We start from the raw sequence: 25,287 nt of genomic DNA on the forward strand, positions 1-25,287 counted from the left end.
AGGGGGCGTTCGGTTTCCACACTTCCACACAACTCATATGATCCCATCTAAAAATAATATTGATAATAATAAACGTGTACATATAAATGGTGGCTCCATATTGGTGGGCTATATGCATTTGCAATATTTCATATCCATATTGCACGAATTCAGCATGTGCTCAATTATTGGATAGTAAGGCACACTTCTAGCGCACTGGAACGCACCATACGTTCTTCCATGAAGTACGTAACATTTCGCTGAAAAACAACGTTTTCAACACGGGTTCCTGTAAGTAGATAGATTCAGTTCCTGCTTTAAGTCGAATTCTGTAACGTTAGCTAGCTAGCCAATTAGCTTAGTTTAGCAAACGTTAAGCAGGTTTGACATATTATTATACATTTTAGTATTACTAGCATTAACAACATTACATATTAAACTCAACTCCGGCTAAATGTGCAGTGTGTATGGCTAGTCTGATTTAATCAGGCTGTATACACATTGAATTGGTACCAATTCATACACAATCGAATGCTTGCAAACAAATGTATGAATGTAGCTGAAACAATCTTGTCATTCTCACGGGCTGTCAGAGATGGAGCGCTATTGGTAGGTCTATTGTAATGCCTTCAGTATTGATCATTGCTAAGTTAGATATTAATAACACTAATCAAAAACTTGTTTTTATTTTATTTCTTACATGCAGAAATGACTGTGGTGGCAGCCAGCATCACATAGAAGATGAACAAGGGTGATTGGGAAAACAGATTGAAGAAGGTGGAACAACTAGCTCAGTCCTTCCAGCAGTGTCCTTTGACCTCATGCTACAAACCTAGGCTGTCCCGGCCATGGCAGCCATCCTCCATATGGAAGCTCTTCCCTCGTCAATGTATGGCTATCAACTTTGCACAGAGTTGCAGAGAGGTATGCACGTGGTGCCAGATCCATTTGTGCTGTCATGTTTGACATTGACCATAGGATTTGACAAGACAGCACAAACAGATCTGTGAGCAGGCTACTGTATGTCCGGAGGAAAAAATGACATTGTTTTCAGCTAACTGTAGTTTTGACTGCCTTCTAATTCAAAGGACGTACACGTGTTTGCACTTGAGAAGGAACAGGCAAAGATGGGTCAGAGGATCTTCCTGGTCACCAGTTACAGTGAGCTATGGCATTACTACAGGTATGTATAAGGTTACACCATTCACTTCAATACAACTTTATTTATACCTTCATAGGCAGTTAAGAAATAAGAAAGTCCTATTTGTCATAACTGAAGACTGTTAACCAATGGTACTACTGCACTTCAACCCTTTCAATTTCAACTGTAATTAGTACCTACAGGCAATCTCTGATGCATTGCTATGAGGTGATCCCAGAGGGGGCTGTTTGCAAGCTATATTTTGACTTGGAGTTCCACAGGCCCTCCAATAAGGGCTTTGATGGGAAGTGCATGGTGGCCTCCCTCATCCAGGTACGCGAACATTGAATGCTTCCTTCCCTCTCAAGTGCAAAATAGACTTGGGTCAAATATGTTGTTTATGGTGTTAGTTATGTCATTGTTATGACAATTTACTTTACACAATGTTTAGATCAGCCTATTGGCGAGGCAAACTAGCTAGCAAACTGGCTAATCAAATGAATGGTTTGTGGCATGACAGTGTAAAGTCAGTTGCCATAAGGTGAAGCCAGCTGCCAAGACTGTTTAGGACAAATGTTATTTAATTGTTATGACAGTGTTATGTAGCCCTTATGACTGATGGTCCAAATGAAGTGGGATCTGTAGAAAGTTGTTTTTTGTTGTACATTCTGAGGAATTAAACATTAATGTATCCACTCTCAAATTCATAGACAGAGCTATGGATGCAAAGACTCACTTGCATAATTTTAATCATGTTTTGAGGCTATACAGTGTTTGTTTACAGCTACATTGTTTACAAACAATGGAGAAAAACTAGCTTATATTTTTAGGTTCTGATGGTATGACAGTTATATATAAGTTATATTCTTCAAGAATCAATACCGTTCAAAAGTTTGGGGTCACTTAGAAATGTCCTTGTTTTCCATGAAAACATATATGAAATTAGTTGCAAAATGAATAGGAAATATAGTCAAGACAAGGTTATAAATAATGATTTTTAATTGAAATAATAATTGTGTCCGTCAAACTTTGCTTTCGTCAAAGAATCCTCCATTTGCAGCAATTACAGCCTTGCAGACCTTTGGCATTCTAGTTGTCAATTTGTTGAGGTAATCTGAAGAGATTTCACCCCATGCTTCCTGAAGCACCTCCCACAAGTTGGACTGGCTTGATGGGCACTTCTTACGTACCATATGGTCAAGCTGCTCCCACAACAGCTCAATAGGGCTGAAGTCCGATGACTGTGCTGGCCACTCCATTATAGACAGAATACCAGCTGACTGCTTCTTCTCTAAATAGTTATTGCATAGTTTGGAGCTGTGCTTTGGGTTCCTGTTGTAGGAAAAAATTGGCTCCAATTACGCACATACAGGGTATGGCATGACGTTGCAAAATGGAGTGATAGCCTTCCTTCTTTAAGATCCCTTTTACCCTGTACAAATCTCCCACTTTACCACCACCAAAGCACCCCATGACCATCACATTGCCTCCACCATGCTTGACAGATGGTGTCAACACTCCTCCAGCATCTTTTCATTTTTTCTTTTCATCTCATGAATGTTGTTCTTTGTGATCTGAACACCTCAAACTTAGATTTGTCTGTCCATAACACTTTTTTCCAATCTTCCTCTGTCCAGTGTCTGTGTTCTTTTGCCCATATTAATATTTTATTTTTATTGGCCACAGAGATATGGCTTTTTCTTTGCAACTCTGTCTAAATGCCCAGCATCCCGGAGTCGCCTCTTCACTGTTGACATTGCGGGTACTATTTAATGAAGCTACCAGTTTAGGACTTGTGAGGCGTCTGTTTCTCAAACTAGTCACTATAATGTACTTGTCCTCTTGCTCAGTTGTGCACCGGGGCCTCCCACTCCTGATTCTATTCTGGTTAGGGCCAGTTTGTGCTGTTCTGTGAAGGGAGTAGTACACAGCGTTGCACGAGATATTCAGTTTCTTGGTAATTTATCGCATGGAATAGCCTTCATTTCTCAGAACAAGAATAGACTGACGAGTTTCAGAAGAAAGTGCTTTGTTTCTGGCCATTTTGAGCCTGTAATCGAACCCACAGATGCTGATGCTCCACATACTCAACTAGTCTAAAGAAGGACAGTTGTATTGCTTCTTTAATCAGGACAAAAGTTTTCAGCTGTGCTAACATAATTGCAAAAAATGAAAAATTTTCTAATGATCAATTAGCTTTTTAAAATGATAAACTTGGATTAGCTAACACAACTTGCCATTGGAACACAGGAGTGATGGTTGATGACAATGGGCCTCTGTACGCCTATGTTGATATTCCATAAAAAATCATACGTTTCCCGCTACAAAAGTCATTTACAACATTAACAATGTCCACCCTGTATTTCTGATCAATTTGATGTTATTTTAATCAACAAAAAATGTGGTTTCTTTCAAAAACAAGGATATTTCTAAGTGACCCCAAACTTTTGAATGGTAGTGTATATAATTAATTTAAAAGTCCAAAAATGGATGTAGCAATCACAGATTGAACCTTTAATGTCGATGGTACATACTTCAACATGTTTATTAATATTTATATTTGGTAACGCTGTTTTCTCCTGTGTGTTTACAGTATGTGTGTGAGAAGTTGGAGGAGGTGTATGGGATTGAGTGCTCTGGGAAAGATGTTCTGAACCTTGACTCCAGCACAGAGGAAAAATTCAGTCGCCATCTCATCTTCATTTTACCAAATGCAGCTTTTAAGGATAACCTACATGTCGGTACGTAATCTCCTACTGTCTCTGATGAAAAAAGTTGAAACGAGACCGTAGATAGATACAGTTGAAGTCGAAGTTTACATACACCTTAGCCAAATACATTTAATCCTCGTAAAAATTCCCTGTCTTAGGTCAGTTAGGATCACCACTTTATTTTAAGAATGTGAAATGTCAGAATAACAGTAGAGAGAATGATTTATTTCATATTCTATTTATTTAATCACATTCCCAGTGGGTCAGAAGTTTACATACACTCAATTAGTATTTGGTAGCATTGCCTTTAAACTGTTGAACTTGGGTCAAACATTTCGGGTAGCCTTCCACAAGCTTCCCACAATAAGTTGGGGGAATTTTGGCCCATTCCTCCTGACAGAGTTGGTGTAACTGAAACAGGTTTGTTGTCCTCCTTGCTCGCACACACTTTTTCAGTTCTGCCCACAAATTTCTATAGGATTGAGGTCAGGGCTTTGTGATGGCCACTTCAATACCTTGACTTTGTTGTCCTTAAGCCATTTTGCCACAACTTTGGAAGTATGCTTGGGGTCATTGTCCATTTGGAAGACCCATTTGCGACCAAGCTTTAACTTCCTGACTGATGTCTTGAGATGTTGCTTCAATATTTACATATAATTGTCCTCCCTCATGAGGCCATCTATTTTGTGAAGTGCACCAGTCCCTCCAGCAGCAAAGCACCCCCACAGCATGATGCTGCCACCCCGTGCTTCACAGTTGGGATGGGTTCTTCGGCTTGCAAGCCTCCCCCTTTTTCCTGCTCACATAACGATGGTCATTATGGCCAAACAGTTGAATTTTTTGTTTCATCAGACCAGAGGACATTTCTCCAAAAAGTACGATCTTTGTCCCCATGTGCAGTTGCAAACCGCAGTCTGGCTTTTTTTTATGGCGGTTTTGGAGCAGTGGCTTCTTCCTTGCTGAGCGGCCTTTCAGGTTATGTCGATATAGGACCTGTTTTACTATGGATATAGATACTTTTGTACCTGTTTCCTCCAGCATCTTCACAAGGTCCTTTGCTTTTTGTTCTGGGATTGATTTGCACTTTTCTCACCAAAGCACGTTCATCTCTAGGAGGCAGAACGCGTCTCCTTGGTGAGCGCTATGACGGCTGCGTAGTCTCATGGTGTTTATACTTGCGTACTATTGTTTGTACAGATGAGCGTGGTACCTTCAGACATTTTGAAATTGCTCCCAAGGATGAACCAGACTTGTGGAGGTCTTGGCTGATTTATTTTTATTTTCCCATGTTGTCAAGCAAAGAGGGACAGAGTTTGAAGGTAGGAATTTAAATACATTCACAGGTACACCTCCAATTGACTCAAATGATGTCAATTAGCCTATCAGAAACTTCTAAAGCCATGACATCATTTTATGGAATTTTCCAAGCTGTTTAAAGGCACAGTTAACTTAGTGTATGTCAACTTCTGACCCACTGGAATTGTGATACAGTGAATTATAAGTGAAATGATCTGTCTGTAAACAATTGTTGGAAAAATGACTTTTGTCATGCACAAAGTAGATGTCCTAACCGACTTACCAAAACTATAGTTTGTTAACAATTCATTTGTGGAGAGGTTGAAAAACGAGTTTTAATGACACATGTAAACTTCCGACTTCAACTGTATACACTGAACAACAATATAAACACAACATGTAAAGTGTTGGTCCCATGTTTCATGAGCTGAATTTAAAGATCCCAGAAATGTTCTGTTGGCATGCTGACTGCAGGAATGTCCACCTGAGCAGTTGCCAGATAATTTCATGTTAATTCCTCTACCATTAGCCGCCTCCAACGTTTTTTTTAGAGAATTTGGCAGTATGTCCAACCAGCCTCACATCTGCAGACCACGTGTATGGCGTCGTATGGGCGAGCAGTTTGCTGTTGTGAACAGAGTGCCCCATTGTGGGGGTGGGTTTATGGTATGGGCAGGCATAAGCTATGGACAACAAACACAATTAGATTTTATCGATGGCAATTTGAATGCACAAAAATACAGTGATGAGATCCTGAGGCCCATTTCTTTTGTGACCAACATATGCATATCTGTATTCCCAGTCATGTGATATTCATAGATTAGGGCCTAATCTATTTATTTCAATTGACTGATTTCCTCATATGAAATACTGTAACTCTGTAAAATCAATGAAATTGTTGCTTTTATATTCTTGTTCAGTATAGATATTAAACTCAACTTCACAATATTATTGCTTTATATTGGAGGTAGAAAATAAAATGAATTGTTTTCTAATCAATGTAGGCTTGTGCTGATTTAAGTAAATCAAGTATGCATTTTGTCTTTTTTAAAGGGCAATTTATCCATTTGATTCTGCAGCCAGTGCTGAGCGTGAATAGGAGGGGAAGTGAACTTGAGAATGACATGGGTGGAGTCACAGAGGACAGTGGCAAAAGGTCTGTCCTTTGATGTTCTAAAACACATTTTGGTAACACTTTATCTTATTATTCCAAGAGATTTAATGCAATTAGTAACTAAGAAACTAATTGATAGATTCATTCAATACTACACAACACAATACTTAAGGGTTTAGAAAAGTCAGGTCCATAATAATTGGCACCCTTGATAAATTTAAGCACAAAATACTTTATAAAATAAATAATACAAATACTGAGATATATTGCATGTTCCATATAATGGGGAAATTATATTTTATACTAATACAATTGCTTAATGAAATATATTTTGTTTAAACAGTAATTCTCAAATATAGGGGTCAAAATAATTGGCCCCTCTCTTTTCAGTACTCTATCCCTTGTGAGGATAGCAAAACTGAGCCTCATTCTAAAATGTTTAATAAGATTGGATTGAAGAGGGCAATCCATAAGAGCAGACAAAGGATATCAAGGATCTTGAAAGACTCTGTATGAAGGAATGGTCTAAGATCCTTCCCAACGTGTTCTCCAATCTCATTAAACATTTTCGAAAAAGGCTCAGTTTTGTTATACTCCATACATTGAAAACGAGGGTGCCAATAATTTTGACCCCTATCTTTCTTATGAAACAAAATCTCTTTCCCTGTGCAGTTATATTAGTATAAAATAATATAATAAAACAAAAAATGGAATTAAATTGAGCATACAATATAGCTCAGTATTTGTATTATTTATCTTATACAGTCTTTTTATGGTTATCTTTATCAAGGGTACCAATAATTATGGACCTGACTGTAAATCCTATGTATTATTATTATTAGGGGGCTGATTGGAAGTCCACAGGCCAAGAGGCCCAGACAGGAAGAGATGGACCTCAGCTTCCTGTTGGTGAAAAACAAGGACGGACAGGATGGGCTTTTTGTTGACCTCGGTAAGTGTCACCTGAAGCATCTTGAAAAGTCGATTTTACCTTTACTTTCAAATGAGGCTTAAATAGTAGATACAAGCATGGACAACTAATCTTTGTTATCTTTGAATTTTGTTCTGTTTTAGATGATTATATCTCTATTTTATTGCTGTGTTTGTCCATTAATTATTTATTTTGTACAACCAGTCTATAGTTGTATGGAATTTGATTTATCTTGTCAATGCATTGTAAATTGTGTCAGTAATACTAATTTCCACTTGTTTGTGTTAATTTATGTTACAATGGATGAAATGTAGGTGTGTACACCAAGAACAGAAACTTCCGTCTCTACAAGTCATCTAAGGTGGGGAAGAATGTAGCCTTCACTGTCGCAGAGGACAACAAGTTCATCACCAAGCCTAAAAGGAACGTCTCTGCAGAGGAGAGCTTGTTCCAGTCCTCCTTAATCAGCAACGTAAGGTACAGATGAAGTGAAGGGTGGAGTTGCCCCTAGATGCTGATCATTTTCCCCAGTACTGGGCAGGTTGGCATTTATTGGGATGTCTCAGGGGATGGTGATACTAGATCTGTACTTAGGGGAAACTTTACCCAGGAACTACAGGTGACTTGACTGTGTACTGACCTGGCAAAGCTGGTTGAAATCATAAAAAAAAAAAAATGCTATCACACAAGCCCACTGAATGCTGGTTTCGTCATGCGACATTAAGTGGGAGTAAGGAAGAGCAGGGGTGTGTGTTGAAGATTAACATTTGGATTGAGATGGAAGTGCTTGACTATTCATATTCTGACATTTCAATTAGAGGTCGACCGATTGTGATTTTTCAACGCCGATACCGATTATTGTTGTAATAATGACAATTACAACAATACTGAATTAACACTTATTTTAACTATACATCAATAAAATCAATTTAGCCTCAAGTAAATAATGCAAAAACAAAGTGTTGGAGAAGAAAGTAAAAGTGCAATATATGCTATGTAAGAAAGCTAACGTTTCAGTTCCTTGCTCAGAACATGAGAACATATGAAAGCTGGTGGTTCCTTTTAACATGAGTCTTCAATATTCCCAGGTAAGAAGTTTTAGGTTGTAGTTATTATAGGAATTATAGGACTATTTCCCTTCCCTCTATACCATTTGTATTTCATTAACCTATGACTATTGGATGTTCTTATAGGCACTTTAGTATTGCCAGTGAAACAGTATAGCTTCCGTCCCTCTAGTTAGCGTGCGCTAACTAGCTAGCCATTTCACTTCGGTTACACCAGCCTCATCTCGGGAGTTGATAGGCTTGAAGTCATAAACAGCGCAATGCTTGACGCACAACGAAGAGCTGCTGGCAAAAAACGCACAAAAGTGCTGTTTGAATGAATGTTTACGCGCCTGCTTCTGCCTACCACCGCTCAGTCAGATACTTGTATGCTTGTATGCTCAGTCAGATATATGCAACGTAGGACACGCTAGATAATATATAGTAATATCATCAACCATGTGTAGTTAACTAGTGATTATGATTGATTGTTTTTTTATAAGTTAAGTTTAATGCTAGCTAGCAACTTACCTTGGCTTACTGCGTTCGTGTAACAGGCAGTCTCCTTGTGGAGTGCAACGAGAGAGAGGCAGGTCGTTATTGCGTTGGATTAGTTAACTGCAAGGTTGCAAGATTGGATCTCCTGAGCTGACAAGGTGAAAATCTGTCGTTCTGCCCCTGAACAAGGCAGTTAACCCACCGTTCCTAGGCCGTCATTGAAAATAAGAATGTGTTCTTAACTGACTTGCCTAGTTAAATAAAGGTATACATTTTTTTTATTTTTTATCATCAAATCGGCGCCCAAAAATACCGATTTCCAATTGTTATTAAAACTTGAAATCGGCCCTAATTAATCGGTCGACCTCTAATTTCAATATTGGTCTACAGTTTCACCAGTCAGAAGATTCTGACATGGGACCTCCATGACGAGAGGGACGGGATATGCCCCAAGCCTCATGCTCAGCTGGGTTCGACTTCACACTGTGTTTCAGGTACTGACCCCCAGAAGACAGAGCTGTGTGTGTGTTGTGTACGTGCGAGCAAAGTTGTTAATGACCTCACGCAAACCAGGTGAATCATTCTATAAAATACGAGATTATTTGTGACTGGTCTACACACAATACCCCATAATGTCATGGAATTATGTTTTTAGAAATGTTTACAATTGAAAAGCTGAAATGTCTTGAGTCAATAGGTATTCAACCCCTTTGTTATGGCAAGCCTAAATCAGTTCATAACAATTTGCTTAACAACTCAGATAATAAGTTACATGGACATAATGGTGTTTAACACCATACTACCTCATCTCTGTACCCCACACATAATTGACCCCTCAATCGAGCAATGAATTTCAAACACAGATTCAACCAGGAGGTTTTCTAAACCCTCGCAAAATAGTGCACCTATTGGTAGAGAGGTCTTAATTCATACATTTTTTTAATAAAGCAGACATTGAATATCCCTTTGAGCATAGTCAAGTTATTAATAAGGCTTTGGATGGTGTGTCAATACACCAAGTCACTACAAAGATAAAGGCATCCATCCCAACTCAGTGGCCAGATAGGAAGGAAACCACTCACGGATTTCACCATGAGGCCAATGATGACTTTAAAACAGTTAGAGTTTAATGGCTGAGGCTGGATTAACAAAATTGTAGTAACTCCACAATACTAACCTAAATGACAAAGTGAAAAGAAGGAAGCATGTACATAATAAAAAAATAGGCAAAATCCTAGAGGAAAACCTCCTTCATTCTGCTTTACATCAGACACTGGGAGATTAATTCACCTTTCACCACAACAATAACCTAAAACACAAGGCCACATCTACACTGGAGGTGCTTACCAAGAAGACAGTGAATGTTCCTGAGTGAACAAGTTAAATTTTTGACTTAAATCTACTTAAAAAAAATTGGCAAGACCTGAAAATAGTTGTCTAGCAATGATCAACAACCAGTTGAACAGAGCTGAAAGAATTTTGAAAAGAATGTGGAAATGTTACACAATCCAGATGTGGGAAGCTCTTAGAAAGACTCAGGGGTGTGAGTACTTTTGTAAATTATTTCAGCATTTTATTTTAAAGAAATGCGCCCAAAAAATTAAAAAACATATTTTAACTTTGTTATTATGAAGTATTGTGTGTAGATGGGTGAGAGAAAATCTGTTTAATATTTTTTTTTTCAGGCTGTAACTCAACAAAATGTGAAATAAGTCAAGGGTATGAATACTCTGTGTGCAAAGCTGTCAAGGCAAAGGTTGGCTACTTTGAAGAATCTCAAATATAAAATATATTTTGTTTTGTTTAACACTTTTTTTGGTTACTACATGATTCCATATGTGTTATTTCATAGTTTTGATGTCTTCACTATTATTCTAGAAAATAGTAAAAATAAAGACAAACCCGGAAATGAGTAGGTGTGTCCAAACTTTTGACTGGTACTGTATATATATACAGACACAGATGAATACAACTTTGAGTTTGCACTTTTGGGACTATTCCATTGCGCCAGGCAGGCTATGTCAAGCTCACGTCTAGTATTTTAAGGAATATGACATATGTATTTGACCCAGGTCTGAAGATTTCATTGCCAATGTTAAACTTCTGGCTAATACTGGTTTTGACTGAAGAAAACAGGGGTTATTGAATTTAATAGCCTTTCTATGAAAGATATTGTTTTGTTTGTCATCCTTCAATATAAGACTCTTTGGGAGGCTACCAGTGTTCTCCCCACAAAGAAGTGGACAACTTTGTTCTTTCTGTGGTGAAAAAGGATGGCATCCAAGGAAGTAAGTTTTAAAGCAGCTGTTAGATAAATACTGTATGTATTATTTTAGATGCACTGTATGTAATAGAGGTCGACCTATTATGAATTTTCAAAGCCGATACCGATTTATTGGAGGACCAAAAAAAGCAGATACCGATTAATTGGCCGATATTTGACAATTTATTAGTAATAAGGACAATTACAACAACACTGAATGAACACTTATTTTAACTTAATATAATACATCAATAAAATCGATTTAGCCTAAAATAAATAATGAAACATGTTCAATTTGGTTTAAATAATGCAAAAACAAAGTGTTGGAGAAGAAAGTAAAAGTGCAATATGTGCCATGTAAGAAAGCTAACGTTTCAGTTCCTTGCTCAGAACAGGAGAACATATGAAAGCTGGTGGTTCCTTTTAATATTCCCAGGTAAGAAGTTTTAGGTTGTAGTTATTATGTGAATTAAAGGACTATTTCTCTCTATACGATTTGTATTTCATATACCTTTGACTATAGGATATTCTTATAGGCACTTTAGTATTGCCAGTGTAATAGCTTCCGTCCCTCTCCTCGCTCCTACCTGGGCTCGAACCAGGAACACATCAACAACAGTCACCCTCGAAGCAGTGTTACCCATGCAGAGCAAGGGGAACAACTACTCCAAGTCTCAGAGCGAGTGACGTTTGAAACGCTATTAGCGCGCACCCCGCTAACTAGCTAGCCATTTCACATCGGTTACACCAGTCTAATCTTGGGAGTTGATAGGCTTGAAGTCATAAACAGCGCAATGCTTGAAGCATTGCGAAGAGCTGCTGGCAAAACGCACAAAAGCGCTGTTTGAATGAATGCTTACGAGCCTGCTGGTGCCTACCACCGTTCAGTCAGACTGCTCTATCAAATCACAGACTTAATTATAATATAATAACACACGGAAATACGAGTCTTAGGTAGTTTCCGGATTCGACCATATAAATTATCATCTCGAAAACAAAACATTTATTCTTTCAGTGAAATACGGAACCGTTCCATAAGTCTAAATATTCCTGTTACATTGCACAACCTTCAATGTTATGTCATAATTATGTAAAATTCTGGCAAATTAGTTCGCAACGAGCCAGGCGGCCCAAACTGTTGCATATACCCTGACTCTGCATGCAATGAACGCAAGAGAAGTGACACAATGTCACCTAAATATGCAGGTTTAAAAATATATACTATATACTGTGTATTGATTTTAAAAAAGGCATTGATGTTTATGGTTAGGTACAGTCGTGCAACGATTGTGCTTTTTTTCGCAAATGCACTTTTGTTAAATCATCCCCAGTTTGGCGAAGTTGGCTGTCGTTGTTAGGAAGAAATAGTCTTCACACAGTTCGCAACGAGCCAGGTGGCCCAAACTGCTGCATATACCCTGACTCTGTTGCAAGAGAAGTGACACAATTTTCCTAGTTAAAAGAAATTCATGTTAGCAGGCAATATTAACTAAATATGCAGGTTTAAAAATCTATACTTGTGTATTGATTTTAAGAAAGGCATTGATGTTTATGGTTAGGTACACGTTGGAGCAACGACAGTCCTTTTTCGCGAATGCACACCGCATCGATTATATGCAACGCAGGACACGCTAGATAACTAGTGATTATGATGGATTGTTTTCTTATAAGATAAGTTTAATGCTAGCTAGCAACTTATCGTGGCTTCTTACTGCATTCACGTAACAGGCAGGCTCCTCGTGGAGTGCAATGTAAGGCAGGTGGTTAGAGCGTTGGACTAGTTAACCGTAAGGTTGCAAGACTGAATCACCGAGCTGACAAGGTAAAAATCTGTCGTTCTGCCCCTGAACAAGGTAGTTAAACCCACCGTTCCTAGACCGTCATTGAAAATAAGAATGTTCTTAACTTCTTGATGCAACTGTTAGCGGGATCATTTTTGTCAACCACCGCTGAATTGCAGAGCGCCAAATTCAAATTAAATTAAATTACTAAAAATATTAAATGTTCATGAAATCACAAGTGCAATATAGCAAAACACAGCGTAGCTTGTTGTTAATCCACCTGGCGTGTCAGATTTCAAAAAAGCTTTTATGTAAGGACATCTCTCTCAGTAGACAAAACATTACAAACAGCTAGCAGCCAAGTAGATTGGTCACGAAAGTCAGAAAAGCAATAAAATTAATAGCTTACCTTTGATGATCTTCGGATGTTTGCACTCACGAGACTCCCAGTTACACAATAAATGTTCCTTTTGTTCCATAAAGATTATTTTTATATCCAAAATACCTCCATTTGGTTGGCGTGTTATGTTCAGAAATCCACAAGCTCGAGCGGTCACGACCGGGCAGACGAAAATTCCGTAAAGTTCGTAGAAGCATGTAAAACTTTTTTTTTTAAATAATCAATCCTCAGGTTGTTTTTACAATATAATCGATAATATTTCAACCGGACTGTACCTTCTTCAATAGGAGAGAGGGAGAAAATGTCTGCTCCAAACTGTTGCGCATTCCAAACGCTGCTGGCACCCAGCCATACAATGATGCGATGTGATCTTTCTCGCTCATTTTTCAAAATAAAAGCCCGAAACTATGTCTAAGACTGTTCACAACATGTGGGAGCCATAGGAAAATGAATCTGGTTGATATCCTTTTAAATGGAGCGAAGGCAGGCAATGGAACAGAGAGCTTTCAGGAAAAACAGCACTTCCGGGTTGGATTTTCCTCAGGTTTTCGCCTGCAATATCAGTTCTGTTTTACTCACAGACAATATTTTGACAGTTTGAAACTTTAGAGTTTTTTCTATCCTAATCTGACAATTATATGCATATTCTAGATACTGGCCTGAGAAATAGGCAGTTTAATTTGGGTACGTTTTTCATCCAAACATCAACATACTGCCCCCTACACTCAACAGGTTAACTGACTTGCCTAGTTAAATAAAAAAATAAAAAGTTTTAAATCGGTGTCCAAAAATACAGATTTCCGATTGTTATGAAAACTTGAAATCGGCCCTAATTAATCGGTCGACCTCTAGTATATAATAAAACAATCTAACTGTTTCTGCATTAAAGATCTGTAGTGTATCAAATTAACCAAGTTGAAGTGTTGAAATATAAAAGTTTCCAATATTTTCCCTAACAGGCATACGACGGTGGAATTACTTTGTTTCAGAGCAGTTACTTGTCTACGACATCCTAAAGTACCGCTGGTGTCAGAATGTTCATCGGTGCCACAAAAGCAACAACATCATGTGAGTGTCTAGTTTGGAATTGAGGGGATCTGTCTCAGTAGTCCAAAGTGCCATCCTTCCTTCCTCTCCTTTTCTCCTTACTGGATTATGTATTGATCTAAAATAACTGGACGGGTGAAAGCAAATAGCCCTATAGGTGGCCACCATGTTCTTTCCACCTATCCTGTTCTTTCAGATCAGTGCAGTTGAAGGAGAGGAAGCCATTTTAAATGCATCGTGATAAAGCCCTTTGTTACTGAATCCAGAGAGGAAGAGGAAAAGCATCTGTCCACACGAAAATATAGCGTCAAGCAGTGGGAGTGGGGATTTTTGTATAGAGGTCAATGGAAGAGTGTTGTTTGGTCAACATAAAAAAAAATGTATTGCTAATTTGCTACTTGAGGCTTATTTGGTTGAATTTAAGTTTTGTAATGTTTAGGTTGTTACAAATGTACATAAAAAGTGCATTCGAAGGTATTCAGATCCCTTCCCCTTTTCCACATTTTGTTACGTTCTATTCTAAAATGTAGGAAATTACAATTTTCATAAATCTACACACAATACCCCATAATGACAAATCGAAAACTGTTAAAAACATAAATACTTTAGTATTCAGAACCTTTGCTATGAGAGTCAAAATTGAGCTCAGGTGCATCCCGTTTCCATTGATCATCCTTGCAATGTTTCTACAAATTGATTGGAGTTCACCTGTGGTCAATTCAATTGATTGTGCATGATTTGTAAAGGCACACACCTGTCTATATAAGGTCCCACAGTTAACAGTGTATGTCAGAGCAAAAACCAAGCCATGAGGTCGAAGGAATTGTCCGTGGAGCTCCGTGACAGGATTGTGTCGAGGCACAGATCTGGGGAAGTGTCCGAAAAAATGTCTGCAGCATTGAAGGTCCCCAAGAAGACAGTGGCCTCCATCATTCTTAAATAGAAGAAGTTTGAAACCACCAAGACTCTTCCTGGAGCTGGTCGCCCGGCCAAACTGCGCAGTCAGGGGAGAAGGGCATTGGTCAGGGAGGTGACCAAGCTCCTGATGGTCACTCTGACAGAGCTCCAGAGTTTCTCTGTGGAGATGGGAGAACAATCATCTCTGCAGCACTCCACCAATGATAGAGTGGCCAGATGGAAGCCACTCCTCAGTAAAAGGCACATGACACTCCTATTTGCCACATCTTCAATTTAAGCCTACTGGAGAGCGTGTGCCCTCAGGCCTAGGGGGAAGCTAAAGTCATTCTGTTACCCAAGAATAGTAAACCCCCTTTAGTGGCTCAAATAGCAGACCAATCAGCCTGTTACCAACCCTTAGTAAACTTCTGGAAAAAAATTGTGCTTGACCAGATACAATGCTATTTCACAGTAAACAAAATTACAACAGCATTTCAGCATGCTTATAGGGAAGGGCATTCAACAAGCACAGCACTTACACAAATGACTGATTGGCTGAGAGAAATTGACGATAAAATGATTGTGGGGGCTGTCGTGTTAGACTTCAGTGCCGCTTTTGACATTAGCGATCATAGTCTGCTGCTGGAAAAAAGTATGTGTTATGACTTTACATCCCCTGCTATAATGAGGAGAAGGAGTTACTTGTCTAACAAAACACACAGGGAGTTCTTTAATGGAGGCCTCTCAAATATAATCCAGTTAGAATCAGGAATCACCCAGGGTAGCTGTTTAGGCCATTTACTTTTTAATTTTTTTACTAACGACATGCCACTGACTTTGAGTAAAGAGTGTCTGTGTATGCGGATGACTCAACACTATACACGTCAGCTACTACAGCGACTGAAATGATTGCAACCCTCAACAAAGAGCTGCAGTTAGTTTCAGAGTGGGTGGCAAGGAATAAGTTATCCCTAAACATTTCTAAAACTGAAAGCATTGTATTTGGAACCAAACACTCACTAATCCCTAAACCTCAACTAAATCTTGTAATAAATAATGTGCAAATTGAGATGACTAAACTGCTTGGAGTAACCCTGGATTGTAAACTGTCATGGTCAAAACATATTGATGCAGTAGTAGCTAAGATGGGGAGAATGTCTATAATAAAGTGATGCTCTGCCTTCTTAACAACACTATTAACGAGGCAGGTCCTACAGGCCCTAGTTTTGTCGCACCTTGACCTCTGTTCAGTCGTGTGGTCAGGTGCCACAAAAAAAGGTCTTAGGAAAATTGCAATTGGCTCAGAACAGGGCAGCATGGCTGGCCCTTGGATTTACACAGAGCTCTAATATGAATAATATGCATGTCAATCTCTCCTGGCTGAAAGTGGAAGAGATTGACTTCATCACTACTTTTATTTATTGACATGTTGAATGCACAAACTACTTGCACACAGCTCGGACACCCATGCATACCCCACAAGACATGCTACAAGAGGTCTCTTCACAGTCCCCAAGTCCAGAACAGACTATGGGAGGCACACAGTACTACATAGAGCCATGACTACATGGAACTCTATTCCACATCAAGTAACTGACGCAAGCAGTAGAATTAGATTTTAAAAAACAGATTTTTTTTTTATTGTATAAACTGCCTCAATTTTGCTGGACCCCAAGAAGATTAGCTGCTGCTTTGGACTCTGTAATAAATACAAATACAGCCCGCTTGAACTTTGCAAAAAGAAACCTAAAGGACTCTCAGACCATAAGAAACAAGATTCTCTGAACTCTTTGGCCTGAATTCCAAGCTTCACGTCTGGAGAACCTGACACCATCCCTATGGTGAATTATGGTGGTGGAGATGTATTTCAGTCGCAGGGACTAGTCAGGATTGAGGGAAAGATGAACAGAGCAAATTACAGAGAGATCCTTGATGAAAACCTGCTCAGGACCTCAGATTGGGGTGAAGGCTCACCTTCCAACAGGACAATGACCATGAGCACACATCCAAGATAACGCAGGAATGTCCTTGAGTGGCCCAGCCAGAGCCCGGACTTGAACCCGAGTCAACATCTGGAGAGACCTGAAAATAGCTGTGCAGCGACACTCCCCATCCAACCAGACAGAGCTTGAGAGGATCTGCAGATTAGAATGGTAGAAACTCCACAAATACAGGTGTGCCAAACTTGTAGCGTCATACCCAAGAAGACTCAAGGCTGTAATCGCTGCCAAAGGTGCTTCAGGTCTGGCTACCCCTTATAGCCTGGTTCCTCTCTAGGTTTCTTTCTAAGTTCCGGCCTTTCTAGAGATTTTCCTAGCCACCGTGCTTCTACACCTGCATTGCTTGCTGTTTGGGGTTTTAGGCTAGGCTAGCTATACAGCACTTTGACATCAGCTGATGTAAGGAGGGCTTTATAAATATATTTGATTGATTGATTCAACAAAGTACTGAGTAAAGGGTCTGAATACTTATGTGAATGTAATAGTTCAGTTCAGTTTTTCAACATTTCTAAAAATATGTTTTTGCTTTGTCATTATGGGGTATTGTGTGTAGATTGACAAAAAAAGAATAAGGCTGTAATGAAATGTCAAAATTCAAGGGGTCTGAATACTTTCCGAATGCACTGTAAGTGGACACACATGGCATCCCTGCAACTGAGATTTTTTTATATACACTGCTCAAAAAAATTAAGGGAACACTAAAATAACACATCCTAGATCTGAATGAATGAAATATTCTTATTAAATACTTTTTTCTTTACACAGTTGAATGTGCTGACAACAAAATCATCAATGGAAATCAAATGTATCAACCCATGGAGGTCTGGATTTGGAGTCACACTCAAAATTAAAGTGGAAAACCACACTACAGTCTGATCCAACTTTGATGTAATGTCCTTAAAACAAGTCAAAATGAGGCTCAGTAGTGTGTGTGGCCTTCACGTGCCTGTATGACCTCCCTACAACTCCTGGACAGTCTGTGGTGCAACGTGGCGTTGGTGGATGGAGCGAGACATGATGTCCCAGATGTGCTCAATTGGATTCAGGTCTGGGGAATGGGCGGGCCAGTCCATAGCATCAATGCCTTCCTCTTGCAGGAACTGCTGACACACTCCAGCCACATGAGGTCTAGCATTGTCTTGCATTAGGAGGAACCCAGGGCCAACCGCACGAGCATATGGTCTCACAAGGGGTCTGAGGATCTCATCTCGGTACCTAATGGCAGTCAGGCTACCTCTGGCGAGCACATGGAGGGCTGTGCTGCCCCCCAAAGAAATGCCACCCCACACCATGACTGACCCACCGCCAAACCGGTCATGCTGGAGGATGTTGCAGACAGCAGAACGTTCTCCACGGCGTCTCCAGACTCTGTCACGTCTGTCACATGTGCTCAGTGTGAACCTGCTTTCATCTGAAGAGCACAGGGCGCCAGTGTGGTCTTTCTTTGCCACACTTTACCACCTGTGGACGGCGGGCCCTCATACCACCCTCATGGAGTCTGTTTCTGACCATTTGAAGGCGGAGGTAGCGGTCCTGCTGCTGGGTTGTTGGCCTCCTCAACGTCTCCTGATGTACTGGCCTGTCTCCTGGTAGCGCCTCCATGCTCTGGACACTACGCTGACAGACACAGCAAACCGTCTTGTCACAGCTCGCATTGATGTTCCATCCTGGATGAGCTGTACTAGCTGAGCCACTTGTGAGGGTTGTAGACTCCGTCTCATGCTACCACAAGAGTGAAAGCACCGCCAGCATTCAAAAGTGACCAAAACATCAGCCAGGAAGCATAGGAACTGAGAAGTGGTCTGTGGTCACCACCTGCAGAACAACTCCTTTATTGGGGGTGTCTTGCTAATTGCCTATAATTTCCACCTGTTGTCTATTCCATTTGCACAACAGCATGTGAAATTTGTCAGTGTTGCTTCCTAAGTGGACAGTTTGATTTCACAGAAGTGTGAGTTACATTGTGTTGTTTAAGTGTTCCCTTTATTTTTTTGAGCAGTGTGTATATATATATATATATATTGGAGTTGTGTCTGTTGTTCGCATGCAAATCTGCCCTCTCATTGGCTAGAATGTTCCCACCTGCTCCAATTGTTAGAGCACTCAATCCCGTCTCTTGTCAGTATATTGATACTCTTGTGAATCTCTAACGTTTTCTTGATTCCTTAACCACCTCCTCCAAATGCATCTGAGGAGATCCTTGATTCCTCCCCTAGGACCTTCTCTTGCCTCCTCCTCACAACACAAGGAATTTACTTTTGTCCCCCTGACTGTTCTTTCTCTTTTTCCCCCACAGGATTCTGGTGGATCTTAAACAGGAGGTCTGGTACCAGAAGTGTCATGACCCTGCTTGCAAGAGCTTCAGATCTTCTAGTATGCGCTGGTTAACATTGAAATATTATTGAAGTAAAAATAGTGTTGACTTTGATTAAATAGATCTAATACTATTGACACACGTCGTCTTATCCCCACAATCAAGAGCCTGTGTTTTAGGTGATTGGTGTACCAGTATATCATTAATTGAAATGACTGGAACAGCAGGAAATCTTACAGATTGTGCCTTTTTAAACCAGTCATTTCTCTTCCAGGTTACCCATTACCACAGGACATCTGCGTCAGCTACCTCATAACAATGGTGAGTTCTGCACCTGTTCCCCTCACTGCTACAAAAGTCTGATTCGCCTCAGTCACACTTGTAATTTTCTATTAAATTGGCCACATCACCACAAGAAACAGAAAGAGACTGTTGGGTACCTGACTTCCTCTGGCTACATGAATGGGTCTCAAGAAAAGAATCCCACAATAACAAAAGTAAAACATAAAGCTATTAAACTGTGTGTTTGTCTATTTGGTGGCAGGATGAGGAGGACCAGGCATATCTGATGGACGACGTGGGGAACATCGAGCTCAGCCAGACACTCCCAGTGGAGAAGTACCTGGGGGGCTCGGCAGCAACACTTCCCCAGGGAGAAGACCGCGATCCCTGGGGGGATGACCAGGCTTACCTGGAGGCCCTGGAGGATGTTGAGAGAAGCACAGGCGATTTGGCAGAGGATGATGTCCCAGATGAGCTTCTGCTCCAAACCATGACTGAGTTTGAGTCCCTCAAAGATTTGTGCTTGTCGGCCACTAAGTGCTAAGTGCATTTTCCTTCAATTCTGTTCATGGAGAGACAGGGTGACCAGGCTTTTGCTCCAGCTCAGGGGGAACCCACCCCATTCAACTATTCAAGGGCTTGATGCTGAGTTGAATTAGGTGTGTTGAGGTGCTGGGCTGGAACAAAAGCCTGCCAGTCTACGGGAGCAGAATGGAAGAAGACTGCATTAGAGGGAGGTTATACTTGTCCAACAGTTCATTTCTCATTTGTAATACAGGCTCCTGAGTGACGCAGTGGTCTAAGGCACTGCATCTTAGTGCTAGAGGAGTCACTACAGACCCTGGTTCGATTCCAGGCTGCATCACAACCGGCCGCACAATTTGCCCATTGTCGTCCGGGTTAGGGTTTGTCAGGGGTAGGCAGTCATTGTAAATAAGAATTTGTTCTTAACTGACTTGCCTGGTTAAATAAAGGCTAAATAAAAACATTGAAATTCAGTACAATCCTCAATTTCAATTACTGGCTGTTAATGCACTTTATAAAACAGAGGTTTTTCCCAATTACCTAGGCCTATAGCAGGGGTCTCCAACAGGTCGCTCGCAGCCCGCCTATGAGTAGCTCGCCAAACAATTCTGAAAGTACATGCAATTTTCATGTGTTCCACTGCAAACGGTCATAAACAAATCTCACAAGTATCAGACACTGCAAGCTCTCAGCTACTATCTAGTCAATGCCGCATTGACATTATCAAACCCCTGGTCAGCCACTATTGGATTAAAAACCCAAACCTAACACAATATCTGCCATATTCATTTCCAGTAATATTGCATTTGTCTATCACTCTGTGTAGCCAGAAATACTTTCCCAAAACTTTTATTTGCAAACTTTGCCATGAAATGAGCAGCAGCAGTACACATTCCACATAGATATGCAATTAAAGGGTAATTACACATGGATTTTTGTTTCCTCCAGATTCAAGCATTGCCATGGACTCAGAACATCCAATTATGTTTCTATATGAACAATTGTATTTTTGAGTGAAAATGTAGCTCTCATGGTAGAAAATGTTGGACACGTAATAGTGTGACAATACCACAAATGTCTGGGAATATGCCATTAAAAAGAGCATCGTCAGCTGTGTAGTGCGCTGCACAATAAAGCACCTTGCATTGAATGTCGGCCCTACTGGTTCTGATAGCGTAGAATTGTATATAGGATGTTTCTGATAACTGAACATTAACCAACTCCTTACCTGTTTTCTGGTCCTTGTTTGTTCTGGATTATTTTCTGGGTGATATGACTGCGAACCATTTCTGCAAATTGAGTCACCAAGCATGGAAGGAAGCTAAAGTAATTCCACTGCCTAAAAATAGTAAAGCACACTTTGCTGGCTCTAACAGCCGTCCAATCAGTTTGCAGCCTGTTCTTAGTAAACTGATGGAGAAAATTGTGTTTGACCAAATACATTTTACATACGCTCTTATCCAGAGTGAGTGGATACATTTATTTGTACTGGTCACCTGTGCAAATCGTACCGACAATCCAGGCGTTGCAAGTGCCATGCTCTACCAACTGAGCCACACAAGGTAATTCTTCAGGCACTCAACTAGATGAGTTGGAGCTGTATTGTTAGATTTCAGTGTAGCCTTTGTTTGATCTTAAATTGTTATTGAAGAAACTAACTTGCTATGACGTTACGTAACCTGCAATCACATGGTTGGATAGTTATTTAGCCAATTGAACCCAGTGTCAAATGGACGTTTCTCTAACATCAGATATGTAAAGTGCAGTGTCCCTCAGGGCAATTGCCTTGGTCCGTTAAGCCTCTATTTTTACAAATGATTTGCCACAGGTCGTACACGAAACTAAAATGACTATGTATGTGGATGATTCCACACTTAACATGTCAGCACCCAAAAGCCAGTGAGCTCACTGAAATTCTAAATAAAGATTTAGTATCAGAATGGGTGGTTAATAATAAACTAGTCTTAAATACATAAAACTAAAAGCATTTTATTTGCTTCAAAACAGTAAGACCTAAACCTCAACTGGAGTTGTGCATAAAGGGTGTGACCACTGAGTAGGTTGAGGAAGCGAACTCCTAGGTATAACATTGGATGGTCAATTATCAAGTCATGAAGATATGGAAATGGTGTATGTTATTAAAAAAAAGTTTATACAACAATCAACTGTACAAGTTGTTAAGGCTTGTCCCACCTTGATTACTGTCCATCCGGTAATATGGTAAAGTGTGGCAAAGACCTAGCAAAGCTGCAGTTGGCTCAAAACACAGCAGCCCATACATAAGATGCACGTCAGTCTATCCTGGGTGAGGGTTCATGATAGATGAACTGCTTCTCTTCTAGTTTGAGAAATATTACTGCAAATTAAAATTACAGGATTGTATGCATTATCAAAAAGCATTTAGCTTAGACACCTATACATATCCCACAAGACATGCCACCAGGGGTCTCTTCACAGTCCCGAAGTCCAAAACGAATTCACAGCAACGCACATTATACAGAGCCATGAATGTATGGAACTCCCAGTTACAATTACTTAAGCAAATATCAAAATTACATTTTTGGAACCAGATTAAACATCTCATGGAGCAGAGGGAACTATGAGGCAACAAACATTTTTTAGATGCATTGTTCGTATATTGTCTTTTTTTATTTTGTGACTGTCCTTGTCTATCAGTGTTTTGTTACTTGTCATGTTCTGTGTTTTTTGTGGACCCCAGGAAGAGTAGCAGATGCTTCTGAAAACGCTAATGGGAATCTAAATAAACAAATAATGAATAAAGTTTAACGTTTTTTTGTGATGACAAATCAGTTTCATCATATTGTGTACATCTCAAATAATGTCTGTATACAACAAAAAAGTACAATGAAGCAGAGAGGGCTACAGTAAGACAAACAGGTTTATTTGGTACAGTGGAGTAAATGAAAGGTATGAATTTTACTCCTGTACAAAAACACATTGAAACCGAACACTGTCGATTTAAGGAGAGCTCAAGTTCCTAGTATTGGCCGTCTGATGGTGTCTCGAAACATGATCAAGCAGATAAACCCAATCATGTACAGAACAATGTTAACAAACAGGTCAATGTGCATCATGAGCACTTAATTCATTGTTAAATAACCTGAATTCATAAAAGGACCCTTTTTTTCTTTGTTAGATCTCAAAGGAGACTGAAATGTCTATAATGTGGTTCCTTATATAGAGGTAAATGATGGTTAGGCCTAACAAATAAGTCACTATTTTTGTCAAAAAAAAAACAAACTCTCAAGGGGCAAGCGAGCCATGGCTTGATACTGGCCAGCTTAACCTGATCATTCTCCAGGGTATCTTTCATTAGGCATCAAATGGGAGAAAACATCTTCAAAACGGATGGTGAGTGTGCATTCCAAATGGACAAAAGTCAGTTCCACCACCTCCGTTTGAAGCATTGGATTTGTGTAAGCATGGGCTATCTAGAAAGACCTTGCACCATTTTACATCCATGGGGGGGGGCAAGTGCACATTTCGGTGAGAGAAATGGAATTGGGCTGCTAGGCTCCTGATTGTTGCCTGCTGAATATGACCCAGGTATCCCTTGGCCGGCAGGACTGTTTTCTATGGATAGAACAGGTCCCACCCAGCGTGTGCATTTTGGCACATTGAGGCCACTGTAGTTTTAAAAGGACACTTACGGAATAAATGTTTCTGTGTGATAGCAGAGACATTGGTGGCACTTTAGGTTGTGTGTTTTTGTTCTGGTATTGCACATGCAGTCTTTTATCCCTGCTGTGTGGGAGGCTTATTTCCTTTGTGGCCATTCACAAGATCATAACACCTTTCTGAATGGACATCTTCCTACTTGTCTTGTGCTAAAATAGTTAGGGAAGGTTCAGAAAGGTTTAGACAAGGCCTTCTGACAGTACAACGTTGAAAAACAAGGGAATGCAGAAAAAAAGAAAGAAAACATGCACTTCTACTGTATCAACCGTGACCCATTGAAGTCCTCTCGTGACGTTTTTCTACAGATACACTATTTACAATAACATTCACCAATGATATTAAATATCAACTTAAATTAAAAGAAACAAATATTAGACTGCTATAAATAGCTACTGTATTTCTCAAGTTGAACAAGACAGTACTAATATGTTGCGTATGGTGATTTGTCTCAGTCTTTAACAACTGAAATGTCTGCATGGGTGTGGTCTTGAAACATAAAAAAGCAGATATACAAAAAAAAAAAGAGAATAAAACTAAAGTTTGTCAGAACTTAGAGATGATTAGTAAAAACGGGTTAATTGAAACTGACAATTGAGGGATTACCGACTGAGATAGTCGAGAAACTCCTAACAGGCGACTCGATCGGCACTTGAAATGGATGACAGGAATGGTTGACAGAGTCACATGGACAATAAGGCATGAACCTCTCCCCCTTTCACTATGGCCTAAATATAAACAAATGTAGATAAACAACCTGTGCACTGCAATCTACTCCTAAAAGTGATTGCGCTGACATGCGCTGCGTTTATGGCGAACGTGATCTCTGGGAAATCAACTTTAAAAAAAGTCTAATCACAGTGCATGGGTCTACCTACATTTGTTTGAATCCCGGTTTCTAACATAAGTCAGTCACTCTCTCTCACACACTCCATCTCTTCTACAGCACAAGGGGACCAAAGACACTCACAGTAGACAAGAGGGCCACAACAGTCACCTCCGATGAGCATTTGCAGTCAAGGGGAGCGGGCTATGGTTTCCAGATTGTCACCCTCTGCTTCCCTTTCCCCTCTACCTGGGATTCACATCTTGATCTTGGCATAGAGCAGGTCAATCTGCTCTCGGAAGTGACTGCGGAGGTCGGTCCTCTTGGCCTTTAGCGTGGGCGTCAGGAGGCCGTTCTGGACGGAGAACATCTCAGTGTGCAGCGAGATATCTCTCACCTGCACGAGACAGCATGTTATTCATTATTCAGCTTATTATGTGTTTAGCATCCCATTGAGATGCAAATGTTGTTTTGTTTTTTCCCCCCAAGAGTACTCTGGGCTAGAGGCAGCATTATAATCATGCACAATTTGGAACCAAC

General features: G+C 40.0%; 2 protein-coding genes across 6 annotated transcripts in view; one reads left to right on the plus strand and one right to left on the minus strand.

Annotated features, from left to right (window-relative positions):
- The first annotated feature begins 64 nt into the window (after positions 1-64).
- Positions 65-23,012, plus strand: LOC139418772 (primase and polymerase (DNA-directed)). Of its 4 annotated transcripts, none has more exons than XM_071168459.1 (15): positions 193-270; positions 686-903; positions 1,068-1,162; positions 1,315-1,453; positions 3,714-3,865; positions 4,175-4,251; positions 6,181-6,283; positions 7,084-7,193; positions 7,487-7,649; positions 9,107-9,210; positions 10,918-11,004; positions 14,120-14,228; positions 19,401-19,477; positions 19,693-19,739; positions 19,963-23,012. In XM_071168459.1, exons 2-15 carry the CDS (start codon positions 721-723, stop codon positions 20,242-20,244), a joined length of 1,728 nt encoding a protein of 575 aa, XP_071024560.1. In that variant the 5' UTR covers positions 193-270; positions 686-720; the 3' UTR covers positions 20,245-23,012. The 4 variants fall into 4 exon arrangements, with proteins under 4 accessions (XP_071024562.1, XP_071024560.1, XP_071024563.1 ...); XM_071168460.1 differs by lacking the exon at positions 193-270 and adding an exon at positions 342-360; XM_071168461.1 differs by lacking the exon at positions 4,175-4,251 and having other exon boundaries at positions 65-270; positions 3,714-3,861.
- Positions 23,013-23,106: 94 nt separating this feature from the next.
- LOC139418771 (acyl-CoA synthetase long chain family member 1a) overlaps positions 23,107-25,287 on the minus strand; it is a 57,718-nt gene continuing 55,537 nt past the window's right edge. For both annotated transcript variants that reach the window (XM_071168458.1, XM_071168457.1), the window contains exon 21: positions 23,107-25,144. In XM_071168458.1, coding sequence (XP_071024559.1) covers positions 25,004-25,144 — 141 coding nt within the window. In that variant the 3' untranslated portion in view covers positions 23,107-25,003. The remainder of the gene's footprint in view (positions 25,145-25,287) is intronic.

The sequence above is a fragment of the Oncorhynchus clarkii genome, chromosome 10 (assembly GCF_045791955.1).
Source record: "Oncorhynchus clarkii lewisi isolate Uvic-CL-2024 chromosome 10, UVic_Ocla_1.0, whole genome shotgun sequence".
Classification (NCBI taxonomy): domain Eukaryota; kingdom Metazoa; phylum Chordata; class Actinopteri; order Salmoniformes; family Salmonidae; genus Oncorhynchus; species Oncorhynchus clarkii.

Coding starts and splice junctions, on each gene's coding strand:
- LOC139418772 (XM_071168459.1), top strand. CDS start 721: ATGAACAAGGGTGATTGGGAAAACAGATTGAAGAAGGTGGAACAACTA. Junction 1,454..3,713: donor TGGTGGCCTCCCTCATCCAG/GTACGCGAACAT, acceptor GTGTGTTTACAG/TATGTGTGTGAGAAGTTGGA. Junction 6,284..7,083: donor ACAGAGGACAGTGGCAAAAG/GTCTGTCCTTTG, acceptor TATTATTATTAG/GGGGCTGATTGGAAGTCCAC.